General features: G+C 31.6%; 1 protein-coding gene across 4 annotated transcripts; it reads right to left on the reverse strand.

Moving 5' to 3' along the window:
- Window positions 1–335: 335 nt before the first annotated feature.
- On the reverse strand, window positions 336–19,072 carry LOC126550670 (ichor). 4 transcript variants are annotated; one of them, XM_050202639.1, is made up of 4 exons: window positions 18,580–19,072; window positions 7,638–7,903; window positions 1,881–3,580; window positions 336–1,539 (listed from the first exon to the last, which is right to left on the reverse strand). In XM_050202639.1, the coding sequence occupies exon 3, from the start codon at window positions 3,480–3,482 to the stop codon at window positions 1,917–1,919; it is 1,566 nt and encodes a 521-aa protein (XP_050058596.1). In that variant the 5' UTR covers window positions 3,483–3,580; window positions 7,638–7,903; window positions 18,580–19,072; the 3' UTR covers window positions 336–1,539; window positions 1,881–1,916. The 4 variants fall into 4 exon arrangements, with proteins under 4 accessions (XP_050058596.1, XP_050058597.1, XP_050058594.1 ...); XM_050202640.1 differs by adding an exon at window positions 18,088–18,229 and having other exon boundaries at window positions 336–3,580; XM_050202637.1 differs by having other exon boundaries at window positions 336–3,580.
- Between the last annotated feature and the right edge of the window lie 3,997 nt (window positions 19,073–23,069).

Below are 23,069 nucleotides of genomic sequence, written 5' to 3' on the forward strand. Positions count from 1 at the left end.
CAATATGATAAATAATAGTAAATAGCGCGACTTTTTGTATAAATATTTAGCTTTACAAATACTTTAAATTAAATAGAGATTTTTTTAAGACTATATATATATATAGTAAAATCTAGTAGGTTAAATCGATATTTATGACAAAATATTATATGTATACGTACAAAATAGAGAAAGTTATATACTGTGATCACTTTTTTACCTAGGGAGACTTCATTAAAATTGTTATAGTATTCTTCGTCTATGTATACCGCGCTTGCATCAGGAATCAGGACATCAATCGTACAAGATGGCCCGCATCATATTCACTTTTGAGTATTGTCAAATAAAGGAAAAAATATTTTCATAAATATATATATTTTATATATTACAACGGATTTCTGTATTTCTTAATAACACACACAAACATAGCTATAAGAATCGGAAGACTGATACACCTTTCCAAAAAAATGATCAATTATTAAAAACAATAATATCGAGTTATTATATTATAATACACTGTTGACAATTAATCCTTAGTGTTTATTTATTGTAGGTATAAAAACAAATCATGTAGGTATACCGGTAGGTCTAACAATAGAAAGATAAAACGATAAATATGCAATTTTAACCTTAAAACCATTACAGCAATTATTAACGACTATTGAGATATTATAATATATATATATAGGTATACAGGTGTTACAAAAAATTGACGAATAAAAAAATAAACTAAATAAATTAAACACAAATAAATAAGTACAAAACAAAATAGGGTCGTTTAAAATTCAGAACGTATGTATAAAAAACACATACACAGAAATCGTAACAATTAAGTACGATTCCAAATTCGATCTTTAACTACGCCCATTGATAAATAATTAATAATTATATAATAACTTACATATGTACAATAGCACAAGTAGTAAAGTGATTCGTAAAAACAACAAATTGCAAGTGAATATATATATATATAAAAGACTACTCGACACTAAAATTAACATCAATACCTACACTACATTACATAATATATATATAGGTGTTCTCTGCGATCGACACGAAAAATAAATTAGTAAAGAGAACGAAAAAACCATGTTTGAAGTTAATATAAAGTTTTTCCAAAACAATTATAGTATTTTGTGATAGCGGCAGAGAACACCGAATAAATAACAAACAAACAAAACAATAATATATATATATAAATTAATCGCATGAACGTGCAGTAACGCGATCCACGCATGTAAAATACTTACAAGTTATAACAATAAAAATAGTAATAATAATCATAATTCGTATTAATAATAATTAATAATAATAAAATAATAATTATGATAATATCAAATACAAGACGTAATAATAATGATGTGATACGAATAAAAATAAAAATAAAGACGAATTAATATACAATAATTCACGAACAAATTACATTTTGTACTTTTTTTAAAAACTAAACCGTTGCCCGCGTTCTTCGTCTTATACACAAACACGATCATAATATTATTATCAGGTCTATGTAGAGGTTTTCTACCATTTCGACAGACACGATCTCGTTGAGATTCAAACCTAAACGTACATAGTATAAATATAGGTACCTACGTCAAATAAAATGACTTGGCATAATATACGCTATACTGTCGAAAAACCATCGTACGCTGCCGAGGACGCGATTAAAATAATAACAATAATAATAAATCCGAAATATTATTAAATCGAATCGTTCATAGTCTTTGGTCAAAATGCATTTTATTAAACGTGACTATATACGTTTCGCGACATTTACGTAAAAGTACGCCGAGTGATAAGGACACTTTATATTGTTATATTATTATCGTCATCGTATTTTAAATAATATAGTAATCGCGTCGTCGTAAACGTATATTATATTGTTTAGTCAGTGTCGGTACCTGATGCGGTCCCGGCGCAGGACAGGCCGGACGGGCTCAATCCCGGCCGCTGCGCTTGTGGATCTGTGCGTGCTTGATGAGATGGGCCTTCTGCCGGAACGCTTTCTGGCACACCTCGCACCGGAACGGTTTTTCGCCCGTGTGCGTGCGCAGGTGAACCTTGATGTTGCTCTTGTTCAGGAACCCGCGGTTGCATATGTGACAGTTGTGCACGGTCCGTTCCCTGGCCACGTTTCCGTCCGAACAGTATACCACGGTGCTCCGGGCGGTGACTCCGCCACCGCCGCCGCCGCCGCCACCTCCACCGCCTCCGCCGCTGCCCTTGGACTTGCCGCTCCTGTTCCGCGACTTTTTGGCGGTCATGTGCGGCCCCTGGCCGGGCGTGGTGGTGTGCGCGAATTCCGGTGACGGCCGCGAACTGTGGACGGACGCGGCGGCTGCGGCTGCGGCGGCGGCAGCGGCGGCCGCGGCCGCGGACGGCATGTAACCGCCCAGGTCGGTGGTGCTGACCACGTGACTGGTCGGGCTGTGCGCCAGGTACGACGGGGTGGACGACGACGGCGACGACGCGCAGTCCATGTGATAGCTGCCGGCGTCCTGGAGCGGCGCCTTGTTGGCCGGCCCGTTCTGCAGACGGCTCTGGAGCAGCGGCATGAACGCGGCGGCGGCCGGACGGGGCGCGGGCGGCGGCACGTTGGACGTGACCAGTTCGCGGGGCTGCTGTTGCTGTTGCTGCTGCTGCTGCTGCTGCTGCTGTTGCTGTTGCTGCTGGTACAGCGGTTTCTGCATGGACGACGGCGGCTGCTGGTGATAGTTTCCCGGTCCGCCACCGCCGGCACTTCCGTTGGTCATGCCCGGAAACTGGGAACTGGCCACCAGGTCGTGTATGGTGACGTCCGACAGTATGCCGGACTTGTTGTCCTGCGGCGAACCGTTCGGGTGTTCGTACGACGTCCAGTCGTCGCCCACGCCGCTCAGCCACTCGTCGGGACCGTCCACGGCCGGGTGGTCGCCGCTGGCCGTCACCGTTGTGTCGGGCCCGAACGACGGGCTGCCCATCAGCATTTCGAACTCGTCGAACTGATTGTCGACGAACGTGTCCTCCTCCTTGAACTTGGTCAGTCCCGCGTTCGTGGACGACGTCACCAGGTATTCGTTTTGGTAGTACATGTTGTTGTTGGCCGTGGCCGTGTTGTTGTTGTTCTCGGCCACCCGGTTGTTGGACGCGATCGACTGGTAGTGGTGGCCGGGTATGCCGTTGATGTTGACGCGCTCCGTGATCGTGTGGAACGGCATCAGCGGCTTGAGGTCGGCGAAATTCGCGGTCGGCTTGGTGTTGGGCTGATCGACGCCGTTCGGCTGTTGATGGTGATGGCCGTGGTGGTGATGACCGCCGTGGAGGTGTTGCTGCTGCTGTTGTTGTTGCACTGACACTGCGATCGGTGAACCGTCGGCGGCGTACTGATCGCGTCCCAGCAGGTCTTCTAGCTCGGCGGGATTCAACATGAATTTGGTGCCGTCCTCGTCGAGGAAGTGCTCGTTGAATTGCAACATTTCAACCATTGAGTCGGTAGTCGCTTCGCTGCCGTTGGACAGCCGCATAACGGGGTCGCCGCTTGTCTCCGCCCTCAGCCACTCGGGATCCAGTTGGGGTGGTTCTATTGATTCGCCGCCCCGACAGGTACTATCATCCAGCACTCCTGCAACAAAAAAAAACCGCCCCAGCGCACAGTTAATAAAAATGCATATGCGTTTTATATAATAAACATACGATAATAAACCTTTTTGTTTATAATGCATGTGTGTTATATAGGTAATAGGTATATGTATAATAAGTACGATAAAATGAGCGATACGAATGATGATATGTTATTTATATGTATCGTTTAATTCGATCGGACCTACTGTATCGTTATATTTTGTGGACAATTTTAAAGATTTTGTACAGACGGTTTCAATATTTGTCAACATAAACGATTTACATTTGGTAAATAGTCAACACCAATATTTGTTATTGTGTTCATTAAACTCTATACGAGTTCCATTATAGTTTACAGTTTAAATGAAATAAACAGATTGTTTTTCTCTTACTAAAATTAATTATTCTGATTCCAATTAATTTGATTTAGGTGTATTGTATTATTAATACTATATATCCCTTTTTTTTTTTAATAAAATATAGTTTAAGCTTAAAATTCAAGTATTATATTTTCTCATTTTTGACAGATAAAAATTAAGTATTATAGCAAAGGTGTATTATTTGATATAATACTAAATAGTATGTAGTACTATTATTATTTTATAATAACCTCACGGTGATAAAATCGAAACTACTAGAAAGTACAATTGTTTGAAACGTACAAATTTGTTGCCAATTTTGTGTTCGCGTTTTCTTTTGTAGTATAGATCTCTGAAACGAATTTAAGGTTTACTTGATCAAACGGTGTAAATACGTCATATTCATACACATCGTCTGTAGATTTACAAATCGATAAACATGACAAATTAAAATAACAATTGGTGACCGCAAGATACATGCATACCTATACAACTACAATGCTACATATATATGTTGGTATATGAAATATGAATTATACATTACCGAGGTGTATGCACCTACCTGTCTGTCTGTGTTTTATTTTTACTGGCTGTCTACGATAAGTATTACTCAAATTTATAGGAACAAAATTAAAATAAAAGTCTATCGAAACCTATCAGTCCTCATATTATGTTTATTTAACTGGTAAGAAAATATGCACGATCGATGCAAATTGTGAGGTAATCGATAATCGGAAAAAAACCAAATTTTTATAAAAATAAACTTTATTGTGAGATTTTTTATAACTGATATACCTAGGTAACATAGTTAACTTATTAGTATTTTATTTTGAAAATTACATGTTTTCTTTCTGTTTTATTTTTTGTTGCACGATGTAATTAGTAATAACACATATTATTCTATAATTATAATTAAGAAATTCTTTAAATTAATGGTTAACATTTGTTTATAATAATTAATAATAATTTAATTATGAATAATATCAGTGAAATTTTATATAGTCACGAGTTAAGATAATATTATGTTTTTAGACGGAGAGAGACTGAGTTTCTTCTTTGAAGTTATAATGAAATTGAAAAGCGATTCATTATATTAAAATAATATAATATACGAGTACTATAAAATAATAGCATACGTATATTATGGCAAATGACGCGATTTACGAGTGTAAGAGATAAATTATAAACTGATGCAAAAATTATTGTGAATTTTAAAAAATTAAAGATTTTGAAAATTCTTTTTAATATTAACCCATGAGAATTTCTGGAATCGGGATTCGTAGAATTCGTGTGTATTGCCTCTATATATAATATATAATAACAGTACATTATTCGGAATTGAAAAACGGAGAAGAGTATAAGATTAACATTGTAACATAAATAAATCGATTCTTAAAACATCCTGTCTAGACATACCTAAAAATGTTTGAGAACCTTTTTTTTTGTTACAATGCGCATTATAATATGATTTTAGGTATATATGACTTAGGACCAAGTACGGTTGTTCGTAGGTAGAATCGAAGAATAGAAGCAGTCAATGGCTTTGGCGGTCGGTTTTTTACCGTATAATTATGTATATAAATATATAAACATATTACATATGTGGTTTTGGGAATGTGACATTAGATTGTTTGCCGTTTACCTACCTAAATGTTTATATTTCCCAGTATACTGAAACCGTTAGTAAAAACTGGGTAAGTTGCTCTGAAGGCGTCGAATGTACATTGTCATTGAGTAGTTCACTGTAGTAGATGTATTAAATTTGAATTCAACGATAAATCATTCCATACGAACAAATATTTTGATTAAATACGGTTTATCACTTTGATAAACGATATACCTAACTTATTTTATTATTTGTTATTTATTTATATTACTATATTATCATCGTGATAATTTGAACTAATTTTCGCAAACATTAATTCGTTTAAATTAAATTATTATAATATTATTTCATACACCTAATATTAATTATCACTAACTAAGTTAGCTTAAAATTAATACAAATATTTTTTAAAACAATCATAATAATAATATACGCGGTATCAAAAAGTTTCTAGTTTCTATGAATAAAATTTTTAAATTACAACAAAATAATTGAAATCATAATTTTTCGTTGAAATTAGGACTTAAAATTTTTCAAAATTGTTATGTTTCTGTAAGAACACTAAGAACTATTATAGCTTAATATTGTATTAAATTTCAAAGCCTCAGTTTTCAATCAAAATTATCATACCTTTTTAACTACAAAATACGTACCTAATATGCAAATTGTCTTATTTCTTTCAATATTTTAGTTTAATCATTTATCAACAAATATTTTGTAGATACATTTTATTTACTTTAGAATTCAAACAAAGAAACAAAAAATACGATTTTTGTCGTTTTGAGTAAAAATGACAGTTTTGATTTAATTTTTTTTTATATTTTAAGAATATTTACTTTTGATCGTCCAAAGTACCGACTAAATCAAAATTTTAACCAAAAACGTGAATACGTGTTTACGAAACTATTAAACAATTTATTTAAAATTCATTAATAAATTATTACGGACAGATTGATATTTTTGTTAAAACAATATAATATTTTTTAAATTTTTATTGAATAAATACATAATTTATAAACTAAAATAAACAATTTATTTTTATTTTTAAACTTCATATTGTACAATATTACGTTTTCTAATAATCATAGCTAATATAACTTATGAATAAAAATTTGTTGCACATTAATTTCATTAGATTTTCTTTTAATCGAATTGTAATCAGACTATTTAATTATGTATTTAATACAAATATACAACATGCGTCTGAATGTGAAGTATTACTTTATGTATAGATGCACTAGATTATAATAACCACTGTGCATACCTACAATATATAGATACACACTGCAATCTACATTCCAATTTTTTAGGTCTAGCTATCTTTTTAATAATGTAAATAATCTACTAACCTAAATAATGTTAGTGTTATAATTGTATAAATCTAATATATTTAGAATGATAATGTTAATTAGAATTTATAAGGTTCGAATCAGTAAAAGATTAATAATTGTACATTTTTATTGTAGGTACTTCAAAAAGTAGGTCTACCATAAAAATTAAATTTATTCAAGCATAAAAAAAAATAATTAGTTTTATAACATTCTGTAATGATGATTATTAGTTATTATTCGATGGACGATGGAATCAATTATTTACATTAGATTTACCTACTGAACGAATATGGTGAATGTGCATTATTATTATTTACAACCCATATGTTATTGATTCTGTTTAATTTAGTTTTAATTACACATCAAATTCAGTTGAAACTCATCATAAAAGCATCTTTAAGAGAGATGAGCAGTGATGATTGATAACCCCCTAGATCTTTCTTTTTATAAATTAAGTTTTGTTTTATACTTTAAATTCAGCTCATGCCTAAATGTGATTGTCTTAATATTTAATGGTCTAATATTAAACTTGAATAACGTTGTAAAATAATATTGTGTACCTATATGTTGTAAACAAATATTTTTATTATCAACTATAATTTTTTATATTATAGTGAACATATATTTTAAAAATGATAAATGGGTAAAAATTCCGAGGAAAAAACCCCATATAAAAAACTTTGGAAAAAATAAAATCAATATATTACCTACATAATATATTAATCGTAAATGAATAAATCAATATTGACTCAAAATACTCACTTCCAAGAATCAGTTGGAATTTGTCGTTTGCGAGGACCGACGCAGTGCTTGTCGTCGTCGGACGATTTCATCTCGACCGATGAAACACCGACACGCACGAAAATCTCATAATACCACGGCTGTTGGGTATCGGCTATGGCAGTTTTAGTCGTCGGCGACGTAATGTGTAATTGTCTCTAATATTGCACCGTACTTGGCGCTGATGCTGTTGGTCCACTGATGCGGCGGATCGACAGAAATAATTGTGACAGAAGTTGATTTTTGCCCTGAAGTGCACCACAACAACAAAGACGGCAAGAATGAAAACAAAAACATAAAAAAAAAAAACAAAAAACACAAATATATTATAACAATTGTTCAATAAATGCGTATACTTAAAAATTATAATGTATTAAATTAAAAGGAAGCAATAAGCGTTAGTGTTCCAAAGTATTATGACGTATTTACGTATCTATACTCATACACCTAAAAATTATAATATTATATACAAACGTGTTTACACTACATGTATACGTATTATCATTCATATGTAAGTAGGTATAGTTGTATAAAAAGATGTATATGTATGATGATGTGTACAAGAATTATAAATAAAATGTCTGGTCAAATTTCTTTATAGGAAAACATATCTTGAAAATGGAAAAAAATATTTGTTCTTATCGTAATGCACGTTAACATTTATTATTGCAACCTGTTTGCAATGTTGATAAAACAAAATCATCACTGTAGAACGTTGGTATACTATACCACCAGAAAGAAAATCAACAATTAGTGAAAAATACTTAAAACTATATCAACGCTATCGTAACGGAAAAATCAAAAGGTATACTTTTATAGATAAGTATAGAAAAATATTTAAAAGGAGAAACTAACTGTTGAAAAAAATTTATTTTAAAATATTCATATTTGGTACTATTGTATTTAAAATATCGTATATAAAAATAATATAATCATAGAAGAACAGATATTTTTCCCGTTTATTTATCAGACACTTTTTCATATACATAATAAAAAGGTAGTTTCATGCTTTTGACCAAATCGGAGGAAAAAATATTATTGTTATAATGATTTAAAATATATTCAAACAGTTAGCCGAATGATACTCTATAAACTGTGTCTACATTATGCTTTTAGTAAAATAAAATGATTTAGTAAGAATTCAAATATATTATTAAACGGGCATATTATGTAAATTCCATTACGATTGTACCTTTTTGTATGTAAATTTCCATAGTAATAATGATGTCTTTTATCCGTGAAAAACATGTAAAACATTATTACCTACCGACCTTTGACCAGTAAAATAAACGTTAACTCTGATATTATTTTTGACCAATTAAAAAAAAAAAAACTAAATTCAATTACAACACAAGGTTTTTTTTAAATTTAATGTTAAAATTAATAGTAAATTTAGTCATAATTTATTTATTTTGTTTTTAATTGTTTGGATTTGATTTTTTTTTTCAAATATTTTTTGAATTCATATTACTAACAATGTACAGATGGAATTTACATGTTATAAATCCGACCCTCGAGTTACCTCAATAATAAGATGTGTCCATCATATTATACACATGTTTATAACATATTTATACACGCATCCATCGTACACCTAACCAAACGTGATGTATACAAAGGTTGTCGGAATGGTAAAAGACATTATCGCGACTCTCATAGTCTTAAAAATCGTTAAACAGGTATTGTTCCGAGATAATTTATATTTTATAATTTGCTTGTGCCATTCGCGAACAGTCGTTTTTACAGTTGTCGGTGTCGGGTCAAATTCACGTTATATTAGAGGGTAAGTGTACGTACTCGATCGCAAACAAAACGGTTTTCAACGACCATCGACAACAAATATGATACAATAAAAAGGTCCGATCCCGAGTCGGGTGTTAACACATTGTAGATATAATATGTACACACACAAACCGCCCACTGCGTTTGGACATACGCTTGGAACGTGTGTAGGTTGTGGCGAAAACTCGAAGTCGGTTTAAAAGAATAATAATAATAATAATAATAATAATAATAATACCAAATGGACCAGAACAATAAGCATACATATGTATATAATATATAAATCGGTCGGACGACAAAGCGATTTTCGTTGGACACGTGCAATATTATTATTATTACGTTGCGGAGTGCTTGTCGCACTTATATTGCGGTGCAAAACAATTTATCAACGTCGTATATATTTACGAGTGTAATACGTATACCCTTGAAACGAATATATATATGTGTGTGTGTCGTATATGTAGTATACACCATAACTGCCGTCGGTTTGCCACCAGCCAATAATTTAACGGTACCAATACATATGCACATATATATATATATATATATATATATATTTGTTTTTATTACTCTTTCGGGTACACAACAGTTTGAAAAAAAAGAAAATTTTTGTTACTACTATTATAATATATATATAATATGTTCATCGGTGCGCATCTCTCTCTTTCTGCAGAGTCGTGCGGGCTCGGCTCGATAAGTCCCCCATAGTGAACGGTGGCGATTCGACCCAAATTTCTCGGTAGTGGCAGGTAGTAAAATAGTAGTTATATAATAATAACGTTTACCATATACAATCGGTAGTGTGATATATCATCGATTTTCGACATCCCGCGTCATCCCGATCGCCTCGTACGCAACAACCTAATTTTTGTTGCGTTACGACTTACGTTTACCCTTAAATTTGTAACGGTACGGATTACTTTATTGTGCATAAGTGCATAACTATACGTAATATTTTATAGAATAAGGATCGGCTTACGTATATATGTATAATATAATTTATTATTACTCCCAAAACGTATACGACCACCCTGCAGGTTTTGCCAATCTACAGATTCGCTACTCCAGCTGCGCAGTTATACCGCACACATGCCGTACGTTCGTAACGGGATAATTTGTCTGCGCTATATAAATATGTTTCGAAGGACACCCCACGCACAGTTCGGAAAAAGGACAATTATCTTATTTATTTATAAATTTCGTCGCGGAATAGTGAAGAATTTTGATGTGTATATACACCGTCTAGAGAGAGACCTTAAGCTTCGTCGGGAAGGTATATACCTATGTACAGAAACTATAATGCGTGTACTGTCAAACGTCTAAGGCCGTGCAGACGCGTTATACCAAACGATTCCCAAGGCTCGAAGGGTCTATATCGACGTGCTAGGTGTATTATACGCTTCATGCGCAATTGATCAGACGAGAAAATTGTCTTGATGGTTAATAGTGTTTGTATACGTATATACACTTGTCGACGTAATAAACATGTGTTGTAACTATCGTAACTGAATAATTAGACATTGAGACAATACAATAACCTGATGAGGTTAAATCCAGCCACCGTTATATTATATTATTATTATTGCCTTGATAGTTAATAATAAATAAAACCCCAATAAACCGCAAAATCTTTTTTCTTATTGTTTTTATCTATTATATCTGTGTCATGAATTTAACTCACAGATAAGCGTTTTTTTAAAAAAATACAGATATTTATATTTTTATTCGTTAGAAAAAACAAAAACTATATATCTAGGTAACTCATTTATACGAATATTGGTGTATATATAGTAGGTACCTATAAGTTATAGTTATATAGGTAATGTATAATTAGTGCGTATACCTAAATGTCCCAAAAATAATATTTTTTATGTGACGACATAAGACGACGTCGTCAGTGAGTCAGTTACGAATTACATAACTCTTTGGACATTCCAAACTGTATATATATATATATATTATATACACAACACCTCTCATTGTCTGCTACTGTGAATAATAAATTCATGGACAGTGTAGGTAATTTTTCTCTTTTTTATCAATCTAGTCCGGTTTTCAATTATCTGATATTCTTACACGTTAAAGTGTTCATAATTTTGGCGTCATTATTGTTTAAAAATAATTTTCGGCATTGAGCGCAATATACTTTATTATATCTATTATATGTTTTTGACACTTGTAAAATACATATATATATATATACATTATACACATGACTAACTATCAACATATTATGTATAGTATATAGGTATACATTATATATAGGTAGGTATGTCATATAATAATTTTATATATTTGGATTTTACAATAGTTACATATACATACAGGGTGGTCGAATCGATATTATTTGATTAAAAATACACTATTTATATTATCACACAAAAAATACAGGTCAAATATAAAAATATACATCGATAGTATACTTTATTATAGAGTAATAGATGGTGCAGCAGAGATGTTTCCGCTTACAAATCGGGATTTTCATCGTATGACAAAAAACAAAAACAGCACTCCTCAAACGGTTTGTCAAATGCATACAGACAAAATAATAGACTAAATAGAATGATTAACGAATGTAAAAAAAAAAAACGACCGGAGACAATGACACGATACGCCGACGCCACAGAGCTGTCACCAGTCATCCGGACAATCGATTGCGGGGAAAAAAATTGAAGGAAAAAAGCATTGACCCACTTGCGGGCCCGTTGGATACAGTTCAACCGTGAAACAGCCCAGATATGAATTGCCACAAAGGTAATAATAATAATACAACCATAGACAAAATATAGTATCTATAGGTATATATAGAATAATTTTTATGTGGAAAATAATAAAATACGGATACGGCTTGTTTTTAATTTTATGATTCAAATTAGTGCGAATGTTATTTGAATGGGTACGTAATGTTAACTGTAGGTTCTCATACATACATATTAAATATAGTGTATATAAATTGAATATAAAGAATATAAATTCACAATTTTTTAACAATGAATTATTAATTGTTAAAACATATCTGAAAAAAATTCGTACCATTATTTGTATACATACTTATTATAACTGCACAATCACAATGTAAAACCAATACGTAATTATGAATGACAATATTTTTTTCTATGTCATTATAAGTCTACAAAAGTATACCTATACTTACTATTCAGAAGTAATTATTTTAAAGACTTCAACGCCCGCTGCGTTCTAAGACTCAGGATATTATATTGTGTCTACTGTAGTAGGACCTATTACCCACTCATTATACTTATTAATCATATAGGTACATCGCGTAATAATAAAGATTCAAAATTACTATACTTGTTCCTAACTCAAATCTTTAAATTTGATATCAATTAATAATTTAAATGATTTTTAATTAAAATGAATATATATATATATATAATATAACCGACAATGGTCTGCTATAACCTCATATATTTCTATAAGTAAAATGACGAATCAATTCATACGTTTATCGATATTATCATAATATATATAACTATTAAACCTATTATGTATAGTGTATACTAATTGCGCATGAGGCATAAATATATAATATATTAATTGATTACGTGTATCTATGTATATTTTGAGACTCGATGTTACACGAGACCTATTTGTGCTCTAAATATTCGTGATGACTCGACAACGAGTGATGGTTTTGGAACGATGCGTTGTGGACGAAAAAAGTATTACGCGCGCAATTACCTACAGACTACAATTCGTATATATAATATACCTAAACGAGTTTCGACGGAATGGGTATAAATTTATAATATGAATAATAGGTTTGTATATAGATAGTGTCGTGCGGGCGTATATATTGAAAACGTTGAAAATATTCGTAAAGAATTTGTGAAAAAGTAATATAATCTCCGCAAATAGATTTATGCACAATAATGTCGGTCGATGGCCCCCGCACGTTCGGATGTATTATAATGACATGACAACCACGGCCGCATAAAGCCCATAAAGGCATACAGTCGCAACGTATACATATACGCTAGTATAATGACGTCATTGAGAAGAAGAGAGAAAAAATAACAATGTAGATGAGACAATATATAAAATGGCGACCAGTCCGGATGAGCCACTTGTAAGTTGTGACCGTTGTTCGCCAGGCGTTCAACATCGCGGTATCGTCGAGCGAATAATATATATTATATTATACCGCAGCATTTACTCTATACAACGAGTATATAATATAATACCTATATACCATGTAGATAAATACGTTTTGTATATCTAACTACACGGTCACATATAATATTATATATTATGGACGTATGGGAAGTACTGCGGCAGTGGTGTGACTATATAGTGAATAAGTGGGAGGGAGGAAGAGAAGGAATACTTTTACTGAATCTGTTCATTATATGCGTACTTATACGCGACATACGGTCAGGATATGATAAAGTATATGTACCTACATATATTGCAGTATATTGTGTACAGCAGAATATACGTATATATGTGTAAACGCGTATATACACTCGCACAACATCCGGCTAGACTTATGACACGGTAACCCGGTTCGCGTGCGGCTTGGCCGACGATCCGGACTGTCACTTTTTATCGTCCGCATGTACTTCCTCCTCTTCTATCCTAACCACGCGTTTGTTCGCTCACGAAACACACACACACACACACACTCGTATATAGGTACATTTCTCCCGACTTACACGCCGAGGCTTTCCCACCAATTCCCTCCTCACGTGCCGCGTTCTAAAACAAAACACTATAATCACTTACGATTCGTTCTAGACACATACAAGTTTTTGACGCATAATAGAAAGACCATTTTTTTCGTCACAAATGTGCCGCACGTAGATATCTATTATAATTGTTATTATTATAATATTAGGTATCCGTCTACGATCCATTTTGTATAATATTATATACTGTATGGACGTGCGGTTGCGATAAACGCTATATAATAATATTATATACGCGTATAGTCCTATATAATATAACTATACTATTTATTAATCGCAAACAATTAATTAATTGATTTGATATTATACAATGAACATATAGATGATTTATGTTTATGAGAATTGCATATTTGTTAAAAACCGCGAGGGTTTAATTGATTGAATACAATATCTATATATATTATATGTAGTATACAGCCGTATATAGGATAATATATTCGTATACGGTATACATGACGAGGATCGTAAATAGTGTAAAGTATAAGTTCAATAGTAAATAAATAATTTGATAAACGTTTCAACTACTATACTGATATATCACTTAAAATTGGAGAAGATTATAGAATTTTCAATTGACTTAAAAATATAACTTGATTATTTAATTTTGAATAATACGTAATGTGTTCTTTATCATATTACTATGTTACTAACATTAAAGTTGTTTAACGGCGTTGTATCGGTAATTATGAAATATACAGTGAATGTATTTTAAACAATATATATATCTTCAAAAAGCACAGATTTAATATTATTTTCTTTGTATATCTGAAAGATACAAATTAAAAACAGAAACAGAATTAGTTACAAATTTATTGGACATCGGTATTATAAGTGTATATAACATAATAAACTAAATTGTATGCGTATAATGTATATATTATTATAGAACACACCAAATCTATTGGTTTGTAAACATGTCGGTGCAAAAACAAGACGGCTTAAGTATATAGGTAATGATTTTATGTATATTATGTTCTTAATGATTTTAAAAATATTTAACTGATTGTAAAGTAACAGTTAAAGTAGTGTTTAAGGTTTGTAATTAAGGAGTTTGGCTTGCATAGAACTATACAGAATTTAATATTTAAAAATTTCAATGAAGTCCGTGTAGGTAACATACATACATACATACATACATACACACATACATACATAAATACATACAATTCCAAAATTACCTATATTATTTTATGATTTTCTATACACGAAAACCCGATTTTTGTTGAACAACGTATTTTGTTTAAAGAAGTTTTACCACTTCGAGTGACCTCCTGGTGAGCGAACGGTACTTTTAGAACATACCGTATATAGTTTTGGAATAATTATTTTGTATCATTAGGAACAGCAATTCATCTAATTCAGTTATCATTTGTTAATTTTTTAACAAAATTACAATTCTTAATCAGACCATACTATTAAGCTCAATAGCTATTACAATATTGTGTATGAACACTATGAACGCATTACATCGCATTAGTTGGTTAGTTACCTATGTATTATATATTATATTTTATTTTTCTAGAAATAAGATATTAAACCACAGTAACTTATGAATTAATTACATTAATTTTAGATCTTGTTAATGAAAATTTTTCCGTTATAATTAGATATTTTTTCATTAATTAAAAGATGATTAAATCGTCTACTGTATAGAAAAACCTGTGGGCCGTATAAAACGTACGTTAGTAAATAATCGGGAAAACATATTAAAGAATAAATGTTTAATAGGTAAGAATGTTGAATGATATTTTATTTTATTAGTACCTATAATACCTACCTATAATTATTAAAATATGGACAATATATTGTAACACATTTTACAACATTGAACATTGTCCTTAAATATTTATAATTTAATCAAATTGAAGCAAATATAATTTTAATGAGTTTCACGAATGTTGCTACAAAATCCAAAACATTTTTCGACTATCGGTATGAAATCATAGAAAAATAATAAACAAATTTAATCATGATACTTATCACAATAATACTTTATCTTTTTGGGTATAATGTTAATGAATGAAGTATATTATAAATTGATAACACTTGGTTACGGCTATGGTTTGTGTGTGTGCGCGAGGTGAGTACCTCAACGCGGCATACACATATATACAATATAACGTGCCACATTCTCAACAAACATAACGGTATACACACCTACTCTTCAATTGGTTCTCAAACTAATTAAAATAATTTTTTTTTAAATGGTTCAATAATTGATGTAATAATAATAACATTCGTAAGTAATACTGTTTAAAGTAATATTAAATATATTTGTATAATTAATTAAAATTATTATTAAATTAGCTAATTTCTACAATCCACTACAAGCATGAAATTGTATTTACGAAAAAATCTAACTTATTTGCAACAAGTATAAACATTTAATATTACTATTTACTAAATATATCAATAGCATATTATGAATTGTTCTAAGATAAATTAAAGATTTAATTCACAAATTGTAATCGAACGGAGCGCACATAATAGAAACCACTGGCCGACAGTGGTCAGCCGTTCGACCCACTGGCCCATAACTTCGAGACGCATGAGTACGAATAGTATGATTTTTATTCTTCTTATAATTCTAGAACTCAACCATTCGACAAAATTATATTAGTAACAATACAAAGCTAATGTGGTTTTAATTGTTTGTACATAATCATCCACATATTAAACCAATTAATAGACAACAATATTCAAAATATTTTGCTTTAAATTTCCGAAGTGTAACATTATTTAACAATATTTATTATGTAAAAAAAATTTTTTTTTTACTTAATAAACGTACAGATATATAATATAAATATTTTATTCATAAATATATACTTATTTTAATTTATGAAACTCATTTATAACTAAGTTTAAAATTAAAAATTGACAAACATAGGTATAGATACTGTGGACAATTGGAACAAAATTGATATGAAGATAAACGATTTTTCCCGGAACCAAAATCTAAACCGGATGAAAGAGTCTTCGTGAAGATTTTTATCTACATCACCTTATATGAGCGCTAATAATTATATTAATGTCACCTGCTGATGCGAGAACCTAGGTCCGGGAAGCCGAACACAACAACTATATTATACAAACACGACCAAAATCGCGTTAATTATAGTAGACTATTATAATATAATATGTATTTTGTTGACGGATTGTCCCCGAAGTCAAATATGTTGGCTATTTGAGCACCTCCTAATTTATGTTACGTATCCCTAGGTCTGAATTCAATTTTTTTTCGAAGAGTAGTCTGTTCGCTCACGGATATATTATACAAATAAAATGATATAAATACTAGCTACGTAACACTGCGGGACACATGAATAATTGACAGACGAAATTTGCATCTTTTGTTTTACCAACATTTATGGATATGGTAAACAGTTTAACAGCGTGTGATCAATTTGAAGCGTTTATGTAAAAGTTACAAATATTTTAAAACACAATTTAGAATTGAACGAATTCAGTCGTTAAAGTCTCCGGGCAAAAGCAAAATATTAGTAATCGCATAAATTACTGACTAATGTAGTTATTATTTTGTTTCATAATATAATAAGTACCTATATTGGATTTATATTCAATGAAAAAAAAAAATATATATATTATATATATAGTTATTATACAAATGGAAGCTTTTTTATGTATATATTATATATATGTAATATATGTACATTCGTGCTAAACATATTTTTATTAATATTGGTAACTGGTAAGTATATGTAGGTATCAGCCATCGAATAAATGTAAAAAAAAGTGGTATACTCATGCAACAGGGATGTTTAACGCGCTAATATATAGGGAATTCAATTGGACGAAAGAATTTGTATTTCGTGTATAAGTTCAATATTTGGTTTGTAAGGTCACGAGTAAAGATCCGGAAGAATGTGTTTTAAATCACCGACGGAAAAATTGTAATCCAAAGTTTTTGATGAATTTACCTGTTGATCATTAAAGGGCGAGTCCTCGTCGACGGTCATTCACCCCGAGAAAAATTATAAAAAACAATAGCTATTTTTCACAAGGTCATATTTGTTTACAGATCATAATTAAAAAAAAAAAAAAATGTTCGAATTTGTTCACCTGAAAAGACAGAAAAAATCGGCCTCGGATTTTTCGTGGAACCTACGTGTGAATTGACCATAAAATAAGGATACAAAAAGGGAACTATCGCAAGGAAGTTGAAAGCATACGGGGAAGTGATAATTCCCGAGGGACATTTTACTAATTAAAAATAAACATACAACGTGTTCCAAACTTCTGGAGTCGGAAATTCCGAACAAAGAAAATTACAAATCATTATCGAGTATATAGGAATAGTGTGCAAAGATAAAAGTTGTGCTTTTTATAAGCTCGCAGACGTTTGGAACACCATGTATTTTATATGACACTACAGCGTATGTATGTTTTAAGTCTAAAATAATCGAGCTTACTGTTACAGCAATCAAAAGTAATCGAGTGGGCTTTTCGTAAACAATCGCGGTAGGAGTATAATATATTCGCCGAGTATACAAGTCAGCCGAAGACGGTCGCACTGCTGGATTACAAGACACACTCGTATAATATAATATTATGTCGCACTTCACCACCGCACTCGAATAGTATTACAATATATGAACAGTAGTAAACAAAAAATACAAATTGATATTATCGTGGAAAAACTTCGACAGTTATAATAATTGCGATCGCACCGAAAACAAAAAAAAAAAATAAAAATAAAAATAAAAACGCCAAAAACGTACGAGTAGTTCGACGGCGGTACGGACGTTCGGTATATAGTAGTCGAGGTACGTGTGTTTAAAGGTAGGTGTATATACTGTCGAAAAAGTCAACGTCTTCGGCCGCTCGTCGGCATAAATCCACGTCCGGCGCGTCCGCGAGATACTGTGCGCACACCGAGTGTATTGACGCGTATGCGCGGCGTGCACCGGCGGTCCGACCGAGCGCGGGGCCTCGGCCAGGGGGTCCACGGCGGGGGGAGACCGCGGGGTGGGGCACCGACGACCACGGACCGAGCGCACCGCCGCCGTGGTGGGATGGAAAGGAGGCACGGCGGCGGCGGCGGCGGCTTGCGTTTTTTTTTTTTTTCTCTCTACCTACCTATACCTACCTTCTCTCTTCCACCCGTACGCGTTTACGCCACAAACACTGGTGCGGTGTGTATATATTTATTATAATGTATATAGGTACGACGGCGTTCTACCTGCTCCGCGGCGGAACCGGTCCCCCTTTTTGGTAGGAGTCGCGCACGCGGCGGCGGCGGCGTTACACTAACCTAGTTAAAAAAATACTACACGCGGGCAATGACGCCACGGCCGCCGCCGCACCGCACCGCCACGTCCACGGTGTACACCTGACGACCAAGACGTCGGTGGCTGAGGCGCGCGGCGACGGGTGGTATAGCGCGCGTATTATAGTCGTATTAGATTTGTGTATAATAATAATAATAATAATAGTATAATGTACCTCTCTGCTATAATGTATAGCAACGCGGGTCGTTCTCCTCCCGAAATTATATTATTGTCCTTCAACTTGTGCAGCGCTTACGCCGCTCTACACGACGCTGTTGTTGCCGCGCGCTTCTTCTCCGTATACTGCTGCTGCGCCGCGTGTTTCATCTCCTTTTGCCGCCGTTCACGAGCGGGTCCGTTTTCCTCCAAAAACATAAAAAAAAATAATAAAATAGAACTATATATTATTACAATATTTTTTTTTAATATCGAGTAAAGCAATGAGTATAATATAATACGACGTTTGTTTGCTCAGTAGTCTTTCGATTTTTTTTTTTTTGGAGTATGAATACTTTTTATTTAACAATATAAATATAAGTTTGAATTTGCTTCATAATATTGAGAGCCAAATAAATTTTTCTTTGTAAAAACGTTCTTTAAAATGTGAATGGAATGACTTACGTGCATCGGTAGGCGGTATAGTTATTCGTAATAATGAAGATGACGATTCTGTCCAAATAAATTATGGAAGAGTAGCGTTTTCTGAAATGTACGTGTCTGGTCACATTTACACATTTTTCACGCATTTGGTTCTTAAACTAAACCATAACTTAAAATTTGTCGAAACCATGATTGTATCAGGTTAATCTCTGCTCTATCTTAATAATACGGAACGCAACACGCTGGCTAAAATATTGGAGAAAAATGGACATTGGAGGAAAACGGTACCTCTTTTTTGGAGGAAAATGGCTATGGCCCCGTTCACGGCTCATCGTTTTCCGGACGATATTCGGCCCCGTTGGATGACAAATCCGCACAGAAAGAAGTTGAAAAACTTTTTTAATATAATATATACATATAATTATGTTAAGAAATATTAGTTTTCAGTGCGTCTAATTATAATAATAGAGTAGGATATATTTACGCACATTTCCCACCAGTGCGATCCGCAATAAGTCGAGCAGAATTGCGATTTAATTTAACTCGGACCGTGACGTTCCAGGTGAGAATTGGCGCTTGGCAGAAAAATGAAAGTCTTCAGTGAAAACATAACACACTTTTGTTCAAAAAATACTTAATGAAAATTTGTTACAATATAATAACAGAGGAAAAAATAAAATGCAAACGTGTATATATTTCACTAATTAGTCCTTATGTTTATGGTTTTTAAAATTTATAACTAAAATAACAAATTGTTCAATAAACATCATAGTGTAAATTAAACATATTTACATAACTATCTCAATATATTTAAAAAAAAAATCTGAAAGTATTTATCTATCTATACTTATTTTGATAATTATATGTTAAAAATGTATTACTTTGAAAATATAATATGAAATTTAGTAAAAACCCATAGTTTTTTCAAACCTTCATGAATTTGTTATTTATGAGAACTTTATAGAAGATACTAAGATAAATCAAAAATTTATAGGTACACGTACCTATTAGAGCAATATAACATTTTACCTATATCACATTATAATCGTATTTATAAACATGAAAAAAAAGTATATTATAGTATTTTTATTTATACTACAAACATATGTAAGTATACCTATTGTATCATGAGTTAGTTGACAAGTAGCAGGTTGTAGCTACATCTTAAATATATTATTTTTTTATATTAAATTATTCGCATTTAACACTATATAATATATTAATATTATATAATAAATAATAATATACATTATACATATTATAATGTATTAATTTTCAATTGTTCGTAATACTAGAACATTTACCATTAGTTCTTTTATACTTGTTTTTAATTATTTAAAAAGCCATTAGTAAGAAAATAATTAAAATAGAATGCTTATACATACATCTAATGGCAATTTAAAAGTATTATTAGGTACCTGTATATTATATAGTTAATACAATATTACTTTGAAAATTGGAATAGAAATACACAAATTACCTACATGTTTGAATGTTTCTGAAAATATGAATCTATAATATAATAATTAATAACATTTAAATGTTTGAAAAAAATCATTTTTTGATCGTAGAATTCCATTAGTTGCAAGATTATTACATATAATTTAAAAATAGTATTGCTTAAACCTTTTAAACTCTATGGATTTTACACTGTCAATGAATTATAAAAATGCGAAGTATTTTAACCTATAACCTACTAATAGTATATTTATTAGTATATTAGTATATTTAATTTGCATAACGTGTGTAAGTATTAAAGTATATAAATTTTATATATTTCAGACATTTGAATTTAAAATCGTTATATTAAAATAATAATATACGTCAACTATTTTTTTAATAAACAAACCGGTATTTTTTAAAATTTTACATACCTACGAATAACTTACTTAACTTGGTTTCCTTTCGGTAGTGTGATAAACTTAATTTATTAATCCAATAAATACAAACTAGTATACCTACATTTAAAAAAAAAAATCTGACTTAGAACTTGTAAATATTTTTTTAGTGTAAACTAATTTTGTAAATTAATAATGCTTATACTTTTAAAATTTACAACATTATTGCATATTGTACAATAATAATTTAACTACTATCTCAATCTTATTGGGTTTTGATGATGCCATAGGCAAAATGTTGTTGTTGACTATTGTTGTCAACAAAATATTTAAACACATGCGTTATTGACCAAAGTAGGCCCCTAGTATTTACCATAAAATTGAGAAAAAACAAACATACTACAAGAACTATTAAAAACTTCCTAGTATTTTAAACGGATTTATCCTTTTTATAATAATAAAAATACAAACACAATATCAGTATCATCTAAAATGTTTAGAACATTATTTTTGTAAGTATTCGTTATACTTATCTAATTTTTAAAAATTATTTATACTCGTACATCTAAGTATAATAAATATGCCATTGTACTTAATAATGTAATTAAATGTCTATTTTTATGTATTTGTTTCATAAAAGCAAATTAAATATGTATGTTAGGCATTGTGTAATTTATTTTGTTTTGGTCATTATTACATTTGAGTATTTTACTAATGCATACCCTGTACCAATTTCGTAATGCATATAAATGACATTTGGCTAATAAATTGTAAAAATAAATATTATTTTAAAATTAGAACATGCTTGAAGTTCTGATATTTTGAATTAAATACTGTACAATTATTTTGAATTCAGCTATTTGGTTAAACTTAAGTAAATATTTTGTTAATTCTTTTAAATTACAATTGTTGTAATCATCATAGACGATAATAGATGAATAATATCATTTAATATTATTATATGTAAATTGTAGTATTTTACACCTTTGTACAACTACCCACAATCAATTTTTCATTAAAGATTTAAAGAGCTCATAAAATCATACACAATATCGCCGTTTGTTCCAACGCACATACACATTAATGCATTCATATTAAATACAGTTATATAGCCGTTATCCGTTAGGTAGGTATTTATGAATAATATGATATATATGAATTGGGTATAGAAATTAGGAATCGTAGGCACCTTAA

This window comes from Aphis gossypii, chromosome 3 (assembly GCF_020184175.1).
Source record: "Aphis gossypii isolate Hap1 chromosome 3, ASM2018417v2, whole genome shotgun sequence".
Taxonomy (NCBI): Eukaryota; Metazoa; Arthropoda; class Insecta; order Hemiptera; family Aphididae; genus Aphis; species Aphis gossypii.

What these genes read in the sequence shown, in the direction of transcription:
- LOC126550670 (XM_050202639.1), bottom strand. Translation starts at nt 3,482, where the DNA reads ATGCGGCTGTCCAACGGCAGCGAAGCGACTACCGACTCAATGGTTGAA.